Below are 16,495 nucleotides of genomic sequence, written 5' to 3'. Positions count from 1 at the left end.
CCAAGGGCAGGACCCAGCACTTCAGCTTATTGAATCTCACACCATTGGCCTCAACCTATTGATCCAGCCTGTCCAGATCCCTCTGTAGAGCCTTCCTACCCTATAGCAGACCAACACTCCTACCCAACTTGGTGTCATCTGTGAACTTGCTGAGAGTGTACTTGATCCCCTCATTCAGGTTGTTGATGAAGATACTAAACAGGTCTGATCCCAACACTAAACATTGGGGAACACCACTCTCTCATGGCCAATGTGCTTGTCTCTGATATATCACTTCAAGTCAATAGAGGAGAATTGTTAGCAGTTAGCTCTGGAACAAGCTGCCTCTTTCTGTCCTGAAACCCAGTCCTGCAGATGTCAGTAAACTTCACTGCTATTAAAAGATTGATTACAGCCCCTCTTAAACATAATTATCATCACCATTTAAAATAAACTCCCAAAACCTACCTGTGAAGGACACGTACAGCCAACCTAAGAGAACACTGCAGTCCAACCCTCAAGCAAATGTAAAAGGACTGAAGTTTCTTTTCCTACAGTCAGTAGGCCAGAGAAAGCCAAATGTTTTTTCAACTGAACTATTAATCCCATACCTCACAAAATCAGGACAGCACTTCCAGTGAGGTCGTATCTCTCAATTTCTGCATATCAGGTAACATACAGGCTGGCGTGATGCCTGATTAACAAACCGGCTGGTTACTTCCATTTATTTTAAAGCCTCAGCTGAATCAAGGGTAACACCACTGTTTTGCAACTTCAGGATGGTCCCTGTGTACATTCTGGCAATTAAAGTGTGACCACAACAGTGACTCTGTTATGGATTCATAATTCACAACACTTGTCATATTACTGAGAAAAAGAAATAAAGGTTGTTATATCCATGGCTATCATTTGTGGGATAAACTTTTAAATTGCATATACTTGAACTTTTTGGTCTCCAATCATATGACTTAGAGGGTTACAATGTGGTCTCTACAGTTGTCACAAAATTTCTTTCATCTATGTTTATTTCATTCTATAGGAATCTTTATGGCTATTTCTACACTGTCTTCCATTGGAATAAAAGGATTTCAGATGGTCTAATACAAATGTGATTTTTTCATATGATTACAGTACTAATAAAACAATTTTTTTTCCTGACCAAGACAAACTTCAAATGTACAAACATGTATTTTCTGGAGTACACAAACTTAAGTTTTGTTTGATAGAATCTTGGATGTGCTACAGAACATGTCTGCTCTCATCAGGGAAGACATTTCAGAAGGTTTAAAAACTGCACTGGTTTTCATATACTTTCCTATTACTACTATTATTTGATCTCTCTAATCTTTCATCCAGTTCCTTTAGTTGCTGACAGAAAGGGCTGAAATGCGAAACTAGATTTTAGGGCATAAACAAACATATATTAGCATCAGACAACAGCTAAAATCACCTGACTGCACTTCCACTATTTGCCAGAATGGTGTGAAAGTCAGAAGAGATGATAAGCTATCTCAGTCTCTCACAATGGCAACAATTACCCAAATACTTTCTTCAGACTACCTCTTCACAATGTACTTGGGCTCACAAAATGACAAGCAAGTTTACTAAGCATCTGCACTGAGCAAAGCTGCAAATCTCACTGCTAGTTTCCTTCATGCAAGGCAGGGGAAGAGCATTAATACAGCAAGGACCCAGAAAAGAAGCCCAAATATAATGAAGAGAAAAACAGATCCACAAGGAAGCGACATCAGGATGTCGTCTCAGCTGAGGAAAGGGAAGTTTTTTAGGTCACAGTGTCCAAACACATATCCAGGTCATCAAACTGCTGTACAGGCGTATTCTTCAAACTCACAAATAGTTACAGGAGTCTGAAATGGCTGAAAGTTGAAGTTAAATAACCACACATAAAGCAAAAATAGAACATATTAAAAACTTCTGGATACTTTGCATTGCTGGCAGTTTAAATTAAAATTGGAAAACTTCTAAAACCTACACTCTACATCAAACAGAAATTAATTCTGAGGCTGTAAAATACGGTTTGACTGGATGATCGCAGGATTTTCTTTGGATCTCAAAGACTGTGAGTCTATTGGTATTTGTATTCTTGAGAACTAGTTTTTTGGGAACAGTCTGGAAGTCAGAAAACCTTTTAGAATCCAGAAATTCTGGTTTCATTATACAGAGTTGTTACAACACAAAGTTGTTATACATAAAACACAAAGCATATATATAAACATGAAGTGTGTGTATAAACATGAAGTTGTTATAACAACTACAGATGAAACAGTGAATTGAATCTCAGTTTAGTAAAGCTACTTAAAAAGAAATTTTTAATCTGCATCCTTTAGAAAAGTGAAGTAACACCAATATTCTGGCCTTTATATATATTTATATACAACTTCAGCACCAATGAGAGTGCCAGCATTTACTCTCCCTTGAAATAAATAAATTTTTAAAAATGGGAAAAATAATGTCAAACAATAACTTAGTTTAAACACAGGTTATGTAAGCAACAGTCAACACACCAATGGATACAACTGCTTTAAGTGGATTATATGGATTTGGAGTAAGTGTTTTATTCTACTAAAATGTTGCTCAGATTCATACAACATTCTGTGCGACACCAAGAGAAATAAAATTTCACAGAATAAAATACATAGCACTCTGGTTTGCATTTGCCACTGGCAGAAATTTTATTCAACCGTCAGCCTTGTCTGTGTTTTGCAGGTGGGGAGTCAGAAGCGGGAGGGAGAAAGTTGTATGATGAAGGCTGCACACATGCAAGCAGCACAGCTGCAAACAGGACACAGCTGCCTGGCACCTCCTCTGAACCACTAAAGCTGGCGAGGATCTGATAAGAGTAATAGAGATCAGCCAAGGATGATGAGTGGCTTTTCAGTGACACTGGCTTTCAAAACGATCCTAAAAGAAAGGATCACAAAAAGTTGGGTAGTGGGGAGATTCTTTTGCTTTGTTTTGGGGAGGGGTGTCTTTCCAGCTCCCTTTTCCTGCCTTCAATTACCTGTTAATAACCCCAGATACAACAAATTATCTATGTGTCTCATGATTTCTTGCTGTCCCCATTTATAATTGTTGGGTGAAATAACAACCACTGGAATTAAACATTATTGTCTTGCCTGTCAGAAGCAGGAAAACAGATGCATAAAAATCTTGATCCATTATGTCAGGAGCATATATTATTGCCAGAATGTTTTCCAAATGCAAGAGAGGAGAAAAAAAAAAAAGAACTTTAATTCATTTTTCTATGAATGTCCTGCAATACAACCAATATCATCCGCATCAGAGGAAGCTGGATCTCCTCAGGAAACGGTGTGTAGAAGCTTTCTGTTACATTTCTTTATGAACAGTTAGTTCTGAGATCTGCCCTTCCAAATGTGTTTTCTTTCAATCTCTTCCTCTCTCCCTGCTGATATTTTGGCATTTGGCCTTGCAGGATCAGCTGCTTCCAGAATGGTGCATCTTTCTAAAAGATCAAAACTAGGATCTCTTCAGTTCCTCCTCTTCTGACACTTTCTGACATTCAGCAATTTTACAGCCCAGTAGCCAAACCACCAATTTGCAGTCTTTCTAACACTCTCAATGCAAACTGACTTTAACAACAGTTTAAGTATCCTTAGTGAAACACAAGACCCCTGCAGCTGTCAGAGCTGCTGTCTACACTATCAAGCTCTTAGAATACAGATTAAAAATTAGAGGACTAGATCTCCCTGGGTTTTTTTAAATATTTAGGTGTCCTGTCATTTTTTACCTATAAATGCACTTTGCTGCTAAAAAACATAGGAGCAAGTACTACTTTAATGGAACTTTAAAGAAACTCAAGCATTAACACCTACTAGCATCTAAGGACTAAGGACTGCAAATATCTTTTCTTTATAACCCTCTGCTTTTAAATGTTTATAACTGCTACATTGAAATTTTCTTCTGATGGGTCTAATCTCCACATATATACTCACCTAAAGTGCTTTTGCCATCACTAAGGCTGAGCAAAATCCTTTAGCGCTTCCTGAATTGTGTGAGGAATGTAACACCCTTTTCCTTTTTAGGTTGCAAATGGATTTTCCCTGGGTTTATAGTTTGTGTGTTTGTTTTCAAAATAAGGCTATCCAAGTCTGCGTGGTCTGCCTTCACACGCATTGTATATCCCACCATTAGTGGTCTCACTTTGAGTGAGGGTGAGCATTCCCAGCTTGCACAGGGAGAGCAAACCAGACAGATGTGCCATTAAGCAAGAAAGCATTCTGACAGAGAAGTGCAGAGAAAATCTTATCCCAGAATAGAGAGACTTTAGAAAGCATCTAAACTGGAGCTGGAACTGGTGACATTTAGGTCCCTTCTGACCAAAACTATTCTAACTCAAAACACAACTCAATGCTGTCTAATTAAGTTAGCTACTCTGCACACTGCATACACCTTTTGCACTCTCAACAAAAGCAGCTGTGACCTCTATTAGTCCCTGCTCAAATCAGTTGTTAGCTGAAGACTCTCAGAGTGTGCTGCACCATCCTGGAGTGCATGCTGCTCAAATAACTTCTCCAAACTTTAACTCCATGATTGTGATGCTAACATCTTCCTCTGATGAAGCAACAGACGGACAAAGTTTTTTTCCTCCCTGTTTTTGTTATTCATTAATGTACAGTCAACTTTGCACTAATGATATCCTGAGCTGTTCTAATGCCTACTGAATATAAGGAAGGAACCAAAAGAAGTATTGGTAACTAATTGTATCTTAAATACTTTTATTTTGTAAAATAAGATGTCAAATGCTAAATGCAGTTAGGTCTAGTAAAATGTTTTTCTGAATTTGTCCATTGCTAGGATTAGCACTGCAGCTCCAGCAGTCTGCACAAGAAAACTGTAACTATTATCACATATGAACCCTACAATTAGTTGTTAAGATACCTAAATATATTTTTGTTGAGGTTCCTCTAGTGACAGTGAAAGGAAAACACGTACATGACTTTCTTCCCTGCTTTGTCCCCAAACCCGAGAAATTTAAGAGGTATGTTACATTCAGAATCTTCATCTTACTATGTGAACATAGCATTGTATAATATCAACTTCAAGAAATATTTATTCCCAACACAGAAAAAGTATGCCCTGAAGGGAGTTTTCCCCTCAATTACGCCTAAAGAATATTTCTATATATTTTTGAAGGTTCCCAAACAACTTTCTGTAACAAGATCTAGGCTATAGTTGGAAATACTGTCACTGATCCTAACCTCTGCTCAACATGTTTGCTGGAATGTATTTTAAAAGCAGAACACACTCTACAAAACAAAAGCCAAGGAGTCCTATTGCCACAAGCCCCAAATTCACCAAGTGCAGGGAGGTCAAAGTACATGATTTCTCAAAAGAAAAATCCTCCATGGTTTTAAACAGTTCTAAGCTAAAATCCAGTTACAATCTAGCCAATGTTTTTAATTCTTTGAGACTTACCATGTTTAAGACACATAGTCTGCAAAATTCAGAATAGGCTATTTATATTTTTTTCTTCTCTTAATAGCATGAGTCCCTTGCAAAGTCCCAGGTCATTGCATATACGTGGGGTCTTTTGCTTTTGCCTCTCTAAAACCAGAAAGTTCCAAATACATCAAAGAGACAAATGAAATCTGCCTAATTTTAAATATTCCTGATCCAGAAAGTTTTAGCTACTTCTGTCAGACATTGCTGAGTCCTTGCCTGCCACTTCAGTGTCAGCCAACATCTTTCTCATTGACTATGAAGTCTAGAGACCATGACAGCAGCTCTACCACAGTCCCTAAAGACTGCTGAGTCCTGAAATGGGGCATCTGACAGCTGGTCCAGCACCGGGTTTCTGTGATGTTGCAAAAACTTGATAAAAAGGGTGGGGGCACTGAAGCTTTTTCTCAAAAAGAATCCTGGTCAAAATCCTGACCTTCTCCTCACCATCCTGAGGTTTTTCAAGTTCCTTACTCATCTCTTTACCATCTAAAGAAAATAATGCTACAAAAATAATTAAAGAATATAATCCTGCAAAATAATGTTTTAGTTGTTTCCAGTGGGTGGGAGAGGACGATTTAATTCCTCATTTGCTACATTAATTAGGGAGCAAGCCAGTTAAAACCTCTGAACTAATCTCCTTTTCCAAAAGTTAACAATGAGATGGTCTTTGCCAAGGAGTTCTGTAAAATGACTTAGCAAGTGAAAAATTGGAATCTAATCTGATTTTTTTTTAATGCACTTGAAATTAGATATATTGAGGGAACAAAACTCCTTTGAGACAGATGCCAACAACTGATGAAATCATGACGAAATCATGTGAAATCATGACAAAAGGGAAATCTAAGTGTAGGTAACTGAATACAGTAATATATTTCAAGAAAAACTTCCATATTCCCCAACAGTGAACATTTTCCTTTTCTAAAATTATATTACACTGAATTCCTACTGGTTGTTTTCCTGCTTCTAGTGGAAAACATCAAAAGGTAATTCCACTAGGAAACTTTAATGACTATTTTTTTTTTCTTTAAGTACAAACAGCTATTAATTAGACATTAACAAAACTTTTGTTCTTTAGAAATAAACCTGTCTCAGTAGAGTCACAATTAACTTTATTAAATGTTTCTACCTATTGTAAATAAATTAAGAGAAATTACCATTATGTGACAAAATTTGCTGACTCAAGAACAGATATTTCCTCTTATAGAAGCAGTGGATTTGGCCAGTAGAGTAAAAAGGGAAGGTCATATATATTCATGTGATGTTGGCTTTTCATTTTTAGATTACAATCACTCAAGGTTCATCCTTACACTGGTTTTGTATCCACCACAGACAGAACACTGTTCCCTGTGCAGAAAAGGAACACCAAATTTTAGGCTGCTCTTCCTCATAACAGTTAGAAGCTTCAACTTGCCTTCTCAAGTGTTTCAGTTATTGGGTTGGTGCAGAACCCACCTTGAGTGCTGCATCCAGCACTGGGGTCCTCAGTACAGGAAGATTTGTTGGGACTGAGTCCAGAGAAGGGCCACAAAGACGGTTAGTGGGCTGAAGTACCTCTTCTATTTGGAAAGGCACAGAGAGTTGAGGTTGTTTGTCCTTGAGAAGAGAAGGCTCCAGGGAGACCTTACTGAGGCTTTCCAGTATGTATAGGGGACCACTAGGATGGGGACAAACTTCATAGCAGGTCTTGTTGCTACAGGACAAGGAGAAATGCTTTTAAACTGAAAGAGGGTTCGTCCAGATCAGACATAAGGAATAAATCGTTTACAATGAGAGTGGTGAAACCCTGGACCAAGCTGTCTGGAGTGGACAGGTAGGTGCCCCATTCCAGAAAAAAATAATTCAAGGTCAGGTCAAACAGGGCCCTGAGCAACCTGATCTAGTTGAAGATGTGCCTGCTCATTGCAGGCAGATTGGACTAGATGACTTTCAAAAAGTTTCTTCTAACTCAAACTATTCTAGAATTCTGTGATAAGGGAAAAGCCTGCTACAAAATGAAGCTACTTTATTGCTATACTCAGTGGGATCTATCCCCCTGTTGTTATTCTAGGTCTAGGTGCATTCTGAACGGCTGAATAGTCATCACTGAGTGACAAATAAAAATCAGTGTGATGCAGCCTCATCACGCTAAAAAAATTCTTGTTTTTGATGAATACAGTTTATATTAAAACTAATATAACAGGCACCCCTATAAGTACAGGTTTCAATTACCATTAAGCAAACAAAATACAAACCAACTTATGCAAAATTCACAGCACAACGAACAGTTAGAATACCACTAATTCCAGCAGGATATACTGAAATTCTTCATAAGTGAACAGCAACTTTGTATTTCAAAAAGCCTTGAAAAAAAAATCCAAGTTGCAGGACTATTTGCTCATGCTTACATGAAACTAATTAAATATCCCAGAAGCAGGTGATTTAGGGAAATATTGCTATTCCCTCTCATTCATTGTGATTCAGTTCATGTTCTAACTCACCCAATAACAGGCTTCTTGAAAATAGCAAGACTTATTATTGATTTTTACTAAGTTAAAGATGTGAGACTTGCTCATGCAAAAGCTTTTTCAGGTAATTAATTAAAGGAGCCACAGTGGTAAATATTGCATTATTTAAGAACTAACTTAAAGCTCCAGTCAAATTCTGAACAAATAAACACCATGACAGTTCTTATTCTTTTGCAACCAAGTAGCATTTATTGATTCTTGGTCCCTGTGTGCTTGTACATTTTATGGCTACCCATGCAGACATCAGTAACTCACCTGGTTCCACTGTTTAACTGTTGTGTTATCCTGTATGTCTAACAAAATATTTTTGTTTACTAAGGTTTAACAACTAAATATCACCTTACCCATAATAACATTCTCATCTAATTTCTCTAAGCTTTAAGTCCATGGTGCCAGCTTTTAAAAGCCCCAGGTTACTCATGGCTGCTATAACTCTGCTCCCCTTTGCCCTCTCATGAACACAACTGTACTACCAGTAATAAGGACAGGCTTCTGGCATTACTTTCCTATTGCCTGAAAACAGCCCGCATCATTTGGTGTCACCAAAGATATGCTTGCCAGCATTTTACATGCTGATACTATGAGTTCTGTTCAGCTTGATATGGCAAAGGTAACACTTTCTCCTTTGTCATACTGCTACATTCTGTGTATGGTTAGATCAGGCTGCGTAAAATATAAATGTCTGGAGTAATGTTTTCCCAGGTACTCTGATCCTGGAGTAGAGTTGACAAAAGGCATGACACTACCGCAAAATTGCACTCAAGCAGAGTATCTTCCTTACGTGAAAGTAGCCAGCCTTACTTCTTATTTCAATGAGACTGTAAATCTTTCTGTTTCTAAAAGATAAATGAACTTGATCCATCAAACAGGATTCAAACCCTAAATAAACCTACCTGAAATTCATTAAAATTAGAAAAATATGAGATGCCATCTTAGTACAGATTGATAAAGAAACAGTAATAATCCGAAGTTGGCTGATGTCACACTGACAGGAACGCAAATTATTAATTCCACATTTTTTAGCATCACTGTGGCCCACATGTCCTTTTCAGATCTCTGTTGTGATGGAAGACTCTGAGGACCTCATGATAAAAACAGAACAAACTTCAGTACATCTATTTATTATCAATCTTAAAGCTGCCTTCTATTACCCTAAGAACTGTCATCTTCTAGGATTATTTATGCTACCTATTCTATAGAATATTTTTCATTATCACAGCTCTTCACTAAAACCTCTTCATTTTATGTAACAGTTCAGAATAAAAAGAAAGTTTTTCCAGCTGTGCTGTCCATTTAATTTACATGTACTATTGTCATGCATATACATTTCAACTCTCAAATTTCATTGGAATTGTCATCTCTTTACTAATAGAAAAGCTCCACCTGATTTCTCTCATCCTTTGTATTGATGAAAAGTCTGGCCTTCAGACTGCAGTTTCAATCTTTGTTTGCAATGTTTCCCACTTTGTGACTCTTCAATTCACCACTGCAAAACACAGAGACATACCTCAGCTCTTTCTTCTCACCCCTGGAAGTGCTGTAATAGTCTGGTTTCAATACATGGCCTACCATCAACACTCTCAACTATTTAATAGTTGAATTAGAGCTTCATGATAGCTTTCAAGTAGGGACTCATTCTGTCATCTTCCCACTTCTTTTTTGCTCCCGCTCCCATTTTTTCATGCATTGTAGTATCACCAAAATAACTTTGCAGAGCAAACTCTAAAGCTAAAAAGGCTCTTAATTCATGGTGTGGCACTCCCACTGACCCCTGCCAAAGGCCAACTGCAAACAGCACATCAGCTGGGGAGACCAGAAACCTCTGTAAATAAATTTCATTCAATTGGCTTTGATCTCCGCTTTAAATCCACAGACTTCTTCCACTTCTATGTTTTCCTATTAAGACATGCAAAATGCCACATAACTATTCACTGGCCTAGAAAGATAATGTGAATGAAGTTATGTTTCAAATTTTCTCCACTACAATCTATGTTAAGGAAATTACATCCTTACTTGTGCATCTCTTCCCTAAAACTGCTTCATCTTTTTCATTGCTAAATGACAACATGTAGCATTGCTAGGTAAAGATGTGGCTGATAATTGACAAAACTGTGTTACACTGCATATCCTTTACCTGTGTTACACTGCATATCCTTTACCTTATCAACTAAATACAGATGATATGAGGTTAATACAGGTTAATGCTGAGAAAGTGTCAAAATGTGCAATCCACATGTCTTCAATTTATCAAAGAATCACAAAAGGATGTAAAGCACCTCGAAGATCATGAAGTCCGGCCTTTGATCAACCTCCCTCTTGTCAAGCAGATCACAGCACTAAGTGCCACACCCAGTTATTATGCTCCCTGTTGGATCTATTCATATTGTTTATAACAGTATGAAGAGTCTTTTCCAGAAGAAAATCAAACCAAAGATCTTCAAAATTCATTAATTTAAATCCACAATAACAAGATTTTCTATTAGTTCTACATCTTTCATCATGCATTCACACAATGAAATCAAATACCATCCATGAAAATAATTCAGAAATACCAAATTTCATAATTTCTTCCATTATATGCAGGTTATTTACATAATGAACTGCCACTCAATCAGAATTCCATCCTTTAAAATTTTGTGAAGTAAAAAATTAGTGATCCATGTCTAAAGCAACACAGAACAAGTTAATTCCATGTACATGTAACAGGGAGACCTTTTTCTGCATTAAGTAAATTACCATCAAATTATTTAGAAAGTAAACAAACCTCAGTTTTTCTTTGTTCCCAAATACACACGCTGACTAATCTCCTGCAAATATTGGCATTAGATACCATCACATTCATAAATATAATAGCACGTGGTCCTTTCAAATTCTCATAGCAATGCAATGCGCCTCATTTAACATTAGAGCTTTTGTTTTAAAAGGACCAGCTTATATAGAGCAATTAAATTGCCAGTGTGTTTTAATAATCATTAAATATTATACACACTGAGGACATAGTCATCTTTACGCTACAAATACATGTTCATTTATTGATATGTCTGCAGCCACATAAGAATTCCCAAACCCAGGTTCAGTGAAGCAGTCAGAAAGATCTAGGTATTAGACTATCTGTTTCTCTTTGGGTTCAGAATCATTACCAGGGTTGAGTACCTTGCATAATCCTCACTAGAGCTTCTCAATATTGAAGTGATATGTAACAATGGTTCAGAAATGTAGAATTTCTATACCAGCAGCAGCACAGATTGGAGACAACACCTAAACGGCATAATGTGGAAAATAAAAGATAACTCTGATTTTCTGCTGTGTTCTGCCTTAAGAGTCTCTCACTATTCTGGCCAAAGTAGTCAGGACTGTCTGCCAGAGGTGCAGACGGGGTATCTGGAAGCTGGGTGTAACACCACAGTTTATGGTGGTACATGCAAGCGAACTTGTGCAGTTGTGTGTAAATCGCTCCACCTCTGTGCATATGGAAAGAGCATGAATTGATGCAGATGTGAACACTTTCCCTTCCTTTTGCATTTTCGCCTATTCTGTGTGCAGTGCTTGTTGCTTGAATGGTGGGTCTCAGTACTCGTGGGAACATAGATTTGGGCCCTGATCACTTTCATACTAGTCCCCAACATACACTGCTCAGCAGAGCTGCTGGTGCTCTCAAAGGGTTAAGCAGTTCAGCCTCATGACCACAGGATTGAACACAGTTTTTTGTGTACATTCCTAGTCTTGTCCCATCCTCAAGAGGAACCTCAGCCCTAAATACAGTTTTCCAGATGGCAGAAGTATTCCTATATGATGCTCAATTTGTACAGTGTTCAAACTCTTTCACAAGTAACTTTTACTTCTCATAAATGATTTGTTAAGTAAAACCTGACAAATCCTTCACAGGGAACATTCATCATCCAATAATTAAAGAAAAGCTTGACTCTGTTTTTACCACACCAGTGGCCCGGGGGCTTGTTGGCAAGACTGCGTTGCATGAACAGCATAAAAAAAGTTAATGGGATCTTCACCAAACTTTTTCTAAAAGAAAACCAGAGGCAGTCCAATTCTGCAGTCAGTGAATAAGATACTAATCATTGAAATTAAAGGTTCAAACAAAAGTGTGTCCTGGGTAGGATACTAGAGGATGTTATACTTAACTATAAACGAGTAATTAAATTGTGTTGGCGGTTACCTATTATAATGTGTGCTACAAAGAAATGGTATGCAGATCTTAAAATTAAGATCAGTGGAACTACCAAAAGGACCACAGAAAAGAGTATTCTTTTTAATCCCTCATAGACCAAGTCCAGAAGAAGACAAGAAAAAAAGCAAGAGAAACTTTCCTCTGAACATTGTACCATCCCACATTGCATTTTTAAAGCTGGTTGTTTCACAGAAGGGATCTGCAAGAATAAATCTTACACATGTGGTTTTGCAGAGAAGCATAGCACAGTAATTAGTGCATTAACAAAATTCAAGTACTCATCCAGGAATAATGGTGGACCTTATGTTCCAAGAATAGCACAAACTTAATAGCATGGTATCATCTTCACTTTGTTTTAATGAGAACTAGAACCTTAGAAAACAGATAGGGTTAATCCTTGTAATGCTATATGTCATTCAGGTGAATGTCCTCTGGTATAGTATCTCATATAAAAAATGCAAAGGCTTTTTCCTCAAATACATGCATGGATTTTCTTACCTTTGGTTCCATTGAAATGAAGCTGTGGGTACCTCTACTTGAGAGAACTGACCTTTTAATTGTTTTACTGTGGTAGAAGTGGTAGTAGTCCCTCAATGTTCCAATCTGTAAGAGCAGAAAAGAAAAAAAAGGAGTGGAAGACTTAATTTAATGAAACTGGTTTCCTGTTTTTCATTTTGGAAAGTCTATAAATTATGCAATTTCCTCTGTGCTGAAATGTTACTTGAACCCACTGATCATCTTTCTTTTGAAAGACATATGATATTAAGTATATGAAGTATCCTTGAGGCAGTAACTGCATAACCAAAGACCATAACTGAGCTGCTTAGTCTGGCTCTATCTACCTTTTTAATGTTTAATTTATATGCAGTACTTCTCTATATCCAAACTGTCCTTAAACGACAAGTATAAAAATCATTAAATGGCTATAGGGTTATTAAAAAGCATTCCATCCAGTTTGCTTATGGAAATGCACTGTAAAACACACTAGACTTGGTTATTGAAAAGGACATTCACAGCATCAGACTATACAACAGTAACTGTTTTCCCATTCTGTCAAATGAGAGCAAAAGTAGAAGAAAGAAAGATGGAAATGGCAACTTCATAGGATAATAATTCATTTGAGGTACAAAATCAATTCATGCAAAACTGCAAATTTCACAATGGTGTAATAAAAATGCTTCTGACTTATCCCTTCAGTAAACAATTGAAATATAAATACTTAAGTGAGATGGCCATCACAATTTGAAAAAGAAATCTTCCTTTCCAGAGTCATCAATATGGCTGGTTTCATTTCTCATTTTTAACTTGAAACTTCACTTTCACTCACCTACAAACTAACATTCAGTCTCCTTGTCTTTGGGAGAATGCCTCTCCAATTCAAGGAGGAATTTGAACCCATAGGAACTCATAGGAATTTGACCTATTATTGCACTGCAAATCTTGTAAGATACTTAGTAATTTAGTTTCAAGTTCCTCAATGATAAGCAAAAAAGGTACAATTGAGCCTACTGTCATTTCAAGTTAAAACTCAAAGTGACCTCCTGAAACAGGCTTGGTTTTCCAAATGGAGCTGAACGATATCATCTAAGAGGATGGAGCAACACTTGAAAACTTTCACCTTAAAAAATCCCTCAGATTTCTGAATTTGCATCTATAAGAACACACATGCAGGAAACTTGGGAGTTCAGCAGCAAAGACATGCAGAGAACTAGAAATAAATCACTCATGAATTCCAAGAATATTTAGAATATTAGTAAACAAAAATCTTGAGAAAATATGAAAGTAGACTACAAATACTGATATTAATAGAAAACAGCAACAATTTAAATGAATTCGCCTAATGGGGAAAACTGCAACAGGGTCCAGGATATTAATGCCAGTCTGTGTGAGTGGTCCATCAATATCTTCATTTTGGGATGAGTAACTTATGTCTAGTGTAACAAAAATACCAAAACATTCAGTTAAATCAATTTAGTTTATCATAAATTAAATAGGAATTGGTTTGTCTAAGACTAATTAAAGTATATTAGTACTAGAGTAATTTACATGCTGCTTTCTCTTTGAAAGGCAATTCCAGCTGAAGTGGCACATCTTCAGCACAGCACAGATGAGCCCAGTTGTAGTGAAGTGGGTTACATCTGGCTGGTGGCCAGTCAACAGTGCTGTTCCTCAGGGCTCAGTTCTAGGACCAGCTCTGCTCAATATGCTTAACAACAACCTGGATATAGGATTTAAGTGCTCCATTAGCAAGTTTGCTGATGATACCAAACTGGGAGGTGCTGTTGACTCTCCTGAGAGACCAAAAGCCTTGCAGATGCATCCGGATAGATAAGAGCGTTAGGCTATGATTAATGGGACGAAATTTAAAAAGTTGAAATGCTGGATTTTGCACTAGGGATGAAGTAACACCAGGCACAAGCATAAAATGGGAGAGAAGGGGCTGAAGAGCAGACCTGCAGAGAGTAACCTGAGGGTGCTGGCCGACATCAAGCTAAGCGTGACTCAGCCATGAATCTGGGCAGCCATGAGGCCAAACTGCATCCTGGAGTACCTCAAATACAGCATAACCAGCCAGACAGAGGAGGTGGTTATCTCACCATACTCAGCTTTGGTGAGCCTCATTTAGAGTACTGTGTGCAGGTCTGGGCCCCACAATTTAAGAAGGATGTGAAGGTCCTTGAACGCCTCCAGAGCAGGCCAGTAAACCTGAGGAACAGCCTGGAAGCCAAGGCTTGTGAAGTGGGGCTGAGCACTTGGGCTTGGAGAATAGCAGGCAGGTAACCTCACTGCTCTCTATCTACAGCTTCCAGAGCAGGGGACAAGGAGACGGAGGTGCTGATCTCTTCCCCCTAGGAGTCAGGGATGTGTCGGAATGGTTCAAAATGGCATCAAGCGAAGGTTCACACTGGACTTTAGGATGTGTTTCTTTACCAAGAGGATAGTCACACAGGCTTTCTGGGAAGGTTGTGAATGCCCCAAGCCTGTTAGTATTTATGAAGCATTTGGACAATGCCCTTAATAATGTACTGCAACTGTTCCGTCAGCCCTGAATTTGTCAACTAGATGACCACTGTAGGTCCCTTCCAATTCAAGCACAGACCAGTAGCATCAGATAACTGTTGCACTCTTTTTACACTACTATTATTTATAACAATCACTGAAATTTGACACCAGGCTTAGCGCAAGTGCAAGTGATGGCATGCTTCCCTGAGACGGAGGGATGTAATCAATTACTTCCAGGATGTTTCCTGGACTCATCAATAGCCTCAAATAAGATTGAAGTGCTAGCTGCTGGGAAGTGATGTTAAGTCTTGCTTCGTAAGTCTTCAGAGACCTGTACAGTGCATATTCACCACAGCAGTAACCTATAAAGGTTACTGAACTTTTATAGACGTTGCTGCCTTTGGAGTGCATTAGAAACCCACTACTTTGTGTGTCTACACAAGCACACATATTACTGAAAAGACTCAGCTCAGACAAGCAACTCGATTTTACAACTTCACAGAACTGTTTAAATAGAAAGGCTATATTACAGGGAAAATAAGCATCCATCCTGTTTTGTGCTACAAAGGTCTCAATATTACCCAGTCCTCAGTATTTTGTCTTGCACTAGTTTAAGGGGTTTATTTATTTCGTTATTTACTAAAGATTAACTCTAGCTGACCACTCTGAGGGCATTCAAACCAGCAAACTTAGGAGATGACCTAATTGCACTCCTGGAGGTTCTACAGTTTAGCAGCATTAGCCATCCATATGGAAGAGACTGGAAGATCTGTGTGCTTCCAGCCCAAAGGGGACAGCATGAGGCTTTGTAATCCTTGTCAGCTCTACTGCCTCTGAGAACTTGGACTGAGGAGATGGAATTAAGCCCTCGGAATTATGTATGATAATTGCAACGCCATGTCTTCCAAACACCGTTAGTTTTCAAATAATAATAGTGATTATTTAGAATTGTGAGACCTACAGCTTTAGTTCACAATTGACAAGGAATTAAAATGCACCCAAATCTTTTAAGATAATTAAATTCATATTCACTAACTGCCAGTGCCTTTCACAGCAAAGTAACACCAGTATTACTAAAAATTTTTTGCCTCCTTTTACCTTAATGGGAATTTACTTAGACCTTCCAATTCCTTGGACTACTGGGAAGAAGAGTTAAACCATATAACTAAAGCATAATAAAACTTATCATTGTGTATGTTCTTGTTAAATTGTTTTTTATACTTTTAACTCCCAGGTCCTAGAAGCACTCTCACAGAAAAGCAATACCTAGACAGAAACACCAGAGCTAACGACCACTGCTAGAGACTGACGGCAGTTTAACTCATATATCCTTGGGAAA

The 16,495-nt window shown here is 37.9% G+C and overlaps 1 protein-coding gene across 1 annotated transcript in view; it reads right to left on the bottom strand.

Moving 5' to 3' along the window:
* Window positions 1-14,473, bottom strand: part of PCSK5 (proprotein convertase subtilisin/kexin type 5) — a 209,562-nt gene extending 195,089 nt beyond the window's left edge. The window contains 2 exon segments of the mRNA XM_017735342.1: window positions 12,652-12,792; window positions 14,372-14,473. Of these exon segments, the coding sequence (XP_017590831.1) occupies window positions 12,652-12,792; window positions 14,372-14,473 (243 nt within the window).
* Between the last annotated feature and the right edge of the window lie 2,022 nt (window positions 14,474-16,495).

The sequence above is a fragment of the Corvus brachyrhynchos genome, unplaced genomic scaffold (assembly GCF_000691975.1).
Source record: "Corvus brachyrhynchos isolate BGI_N302 unplaced genomic scaffold, ASM69197v1 scaffold22, whole genome shotgun sequence".
In the NCBI taxonomy this organism is placed as follows: domain Eukaryota; kingdom Metazoa; phylum Chordata; class Aves; order Passeriformes; family Corvidae; genus Corvus; species Corvus brachyrhynchos.
Note: the sequence above shows the minus strand (reverse complement) of the source record. Positions and strands in the feature narration are given on the sequence as shown.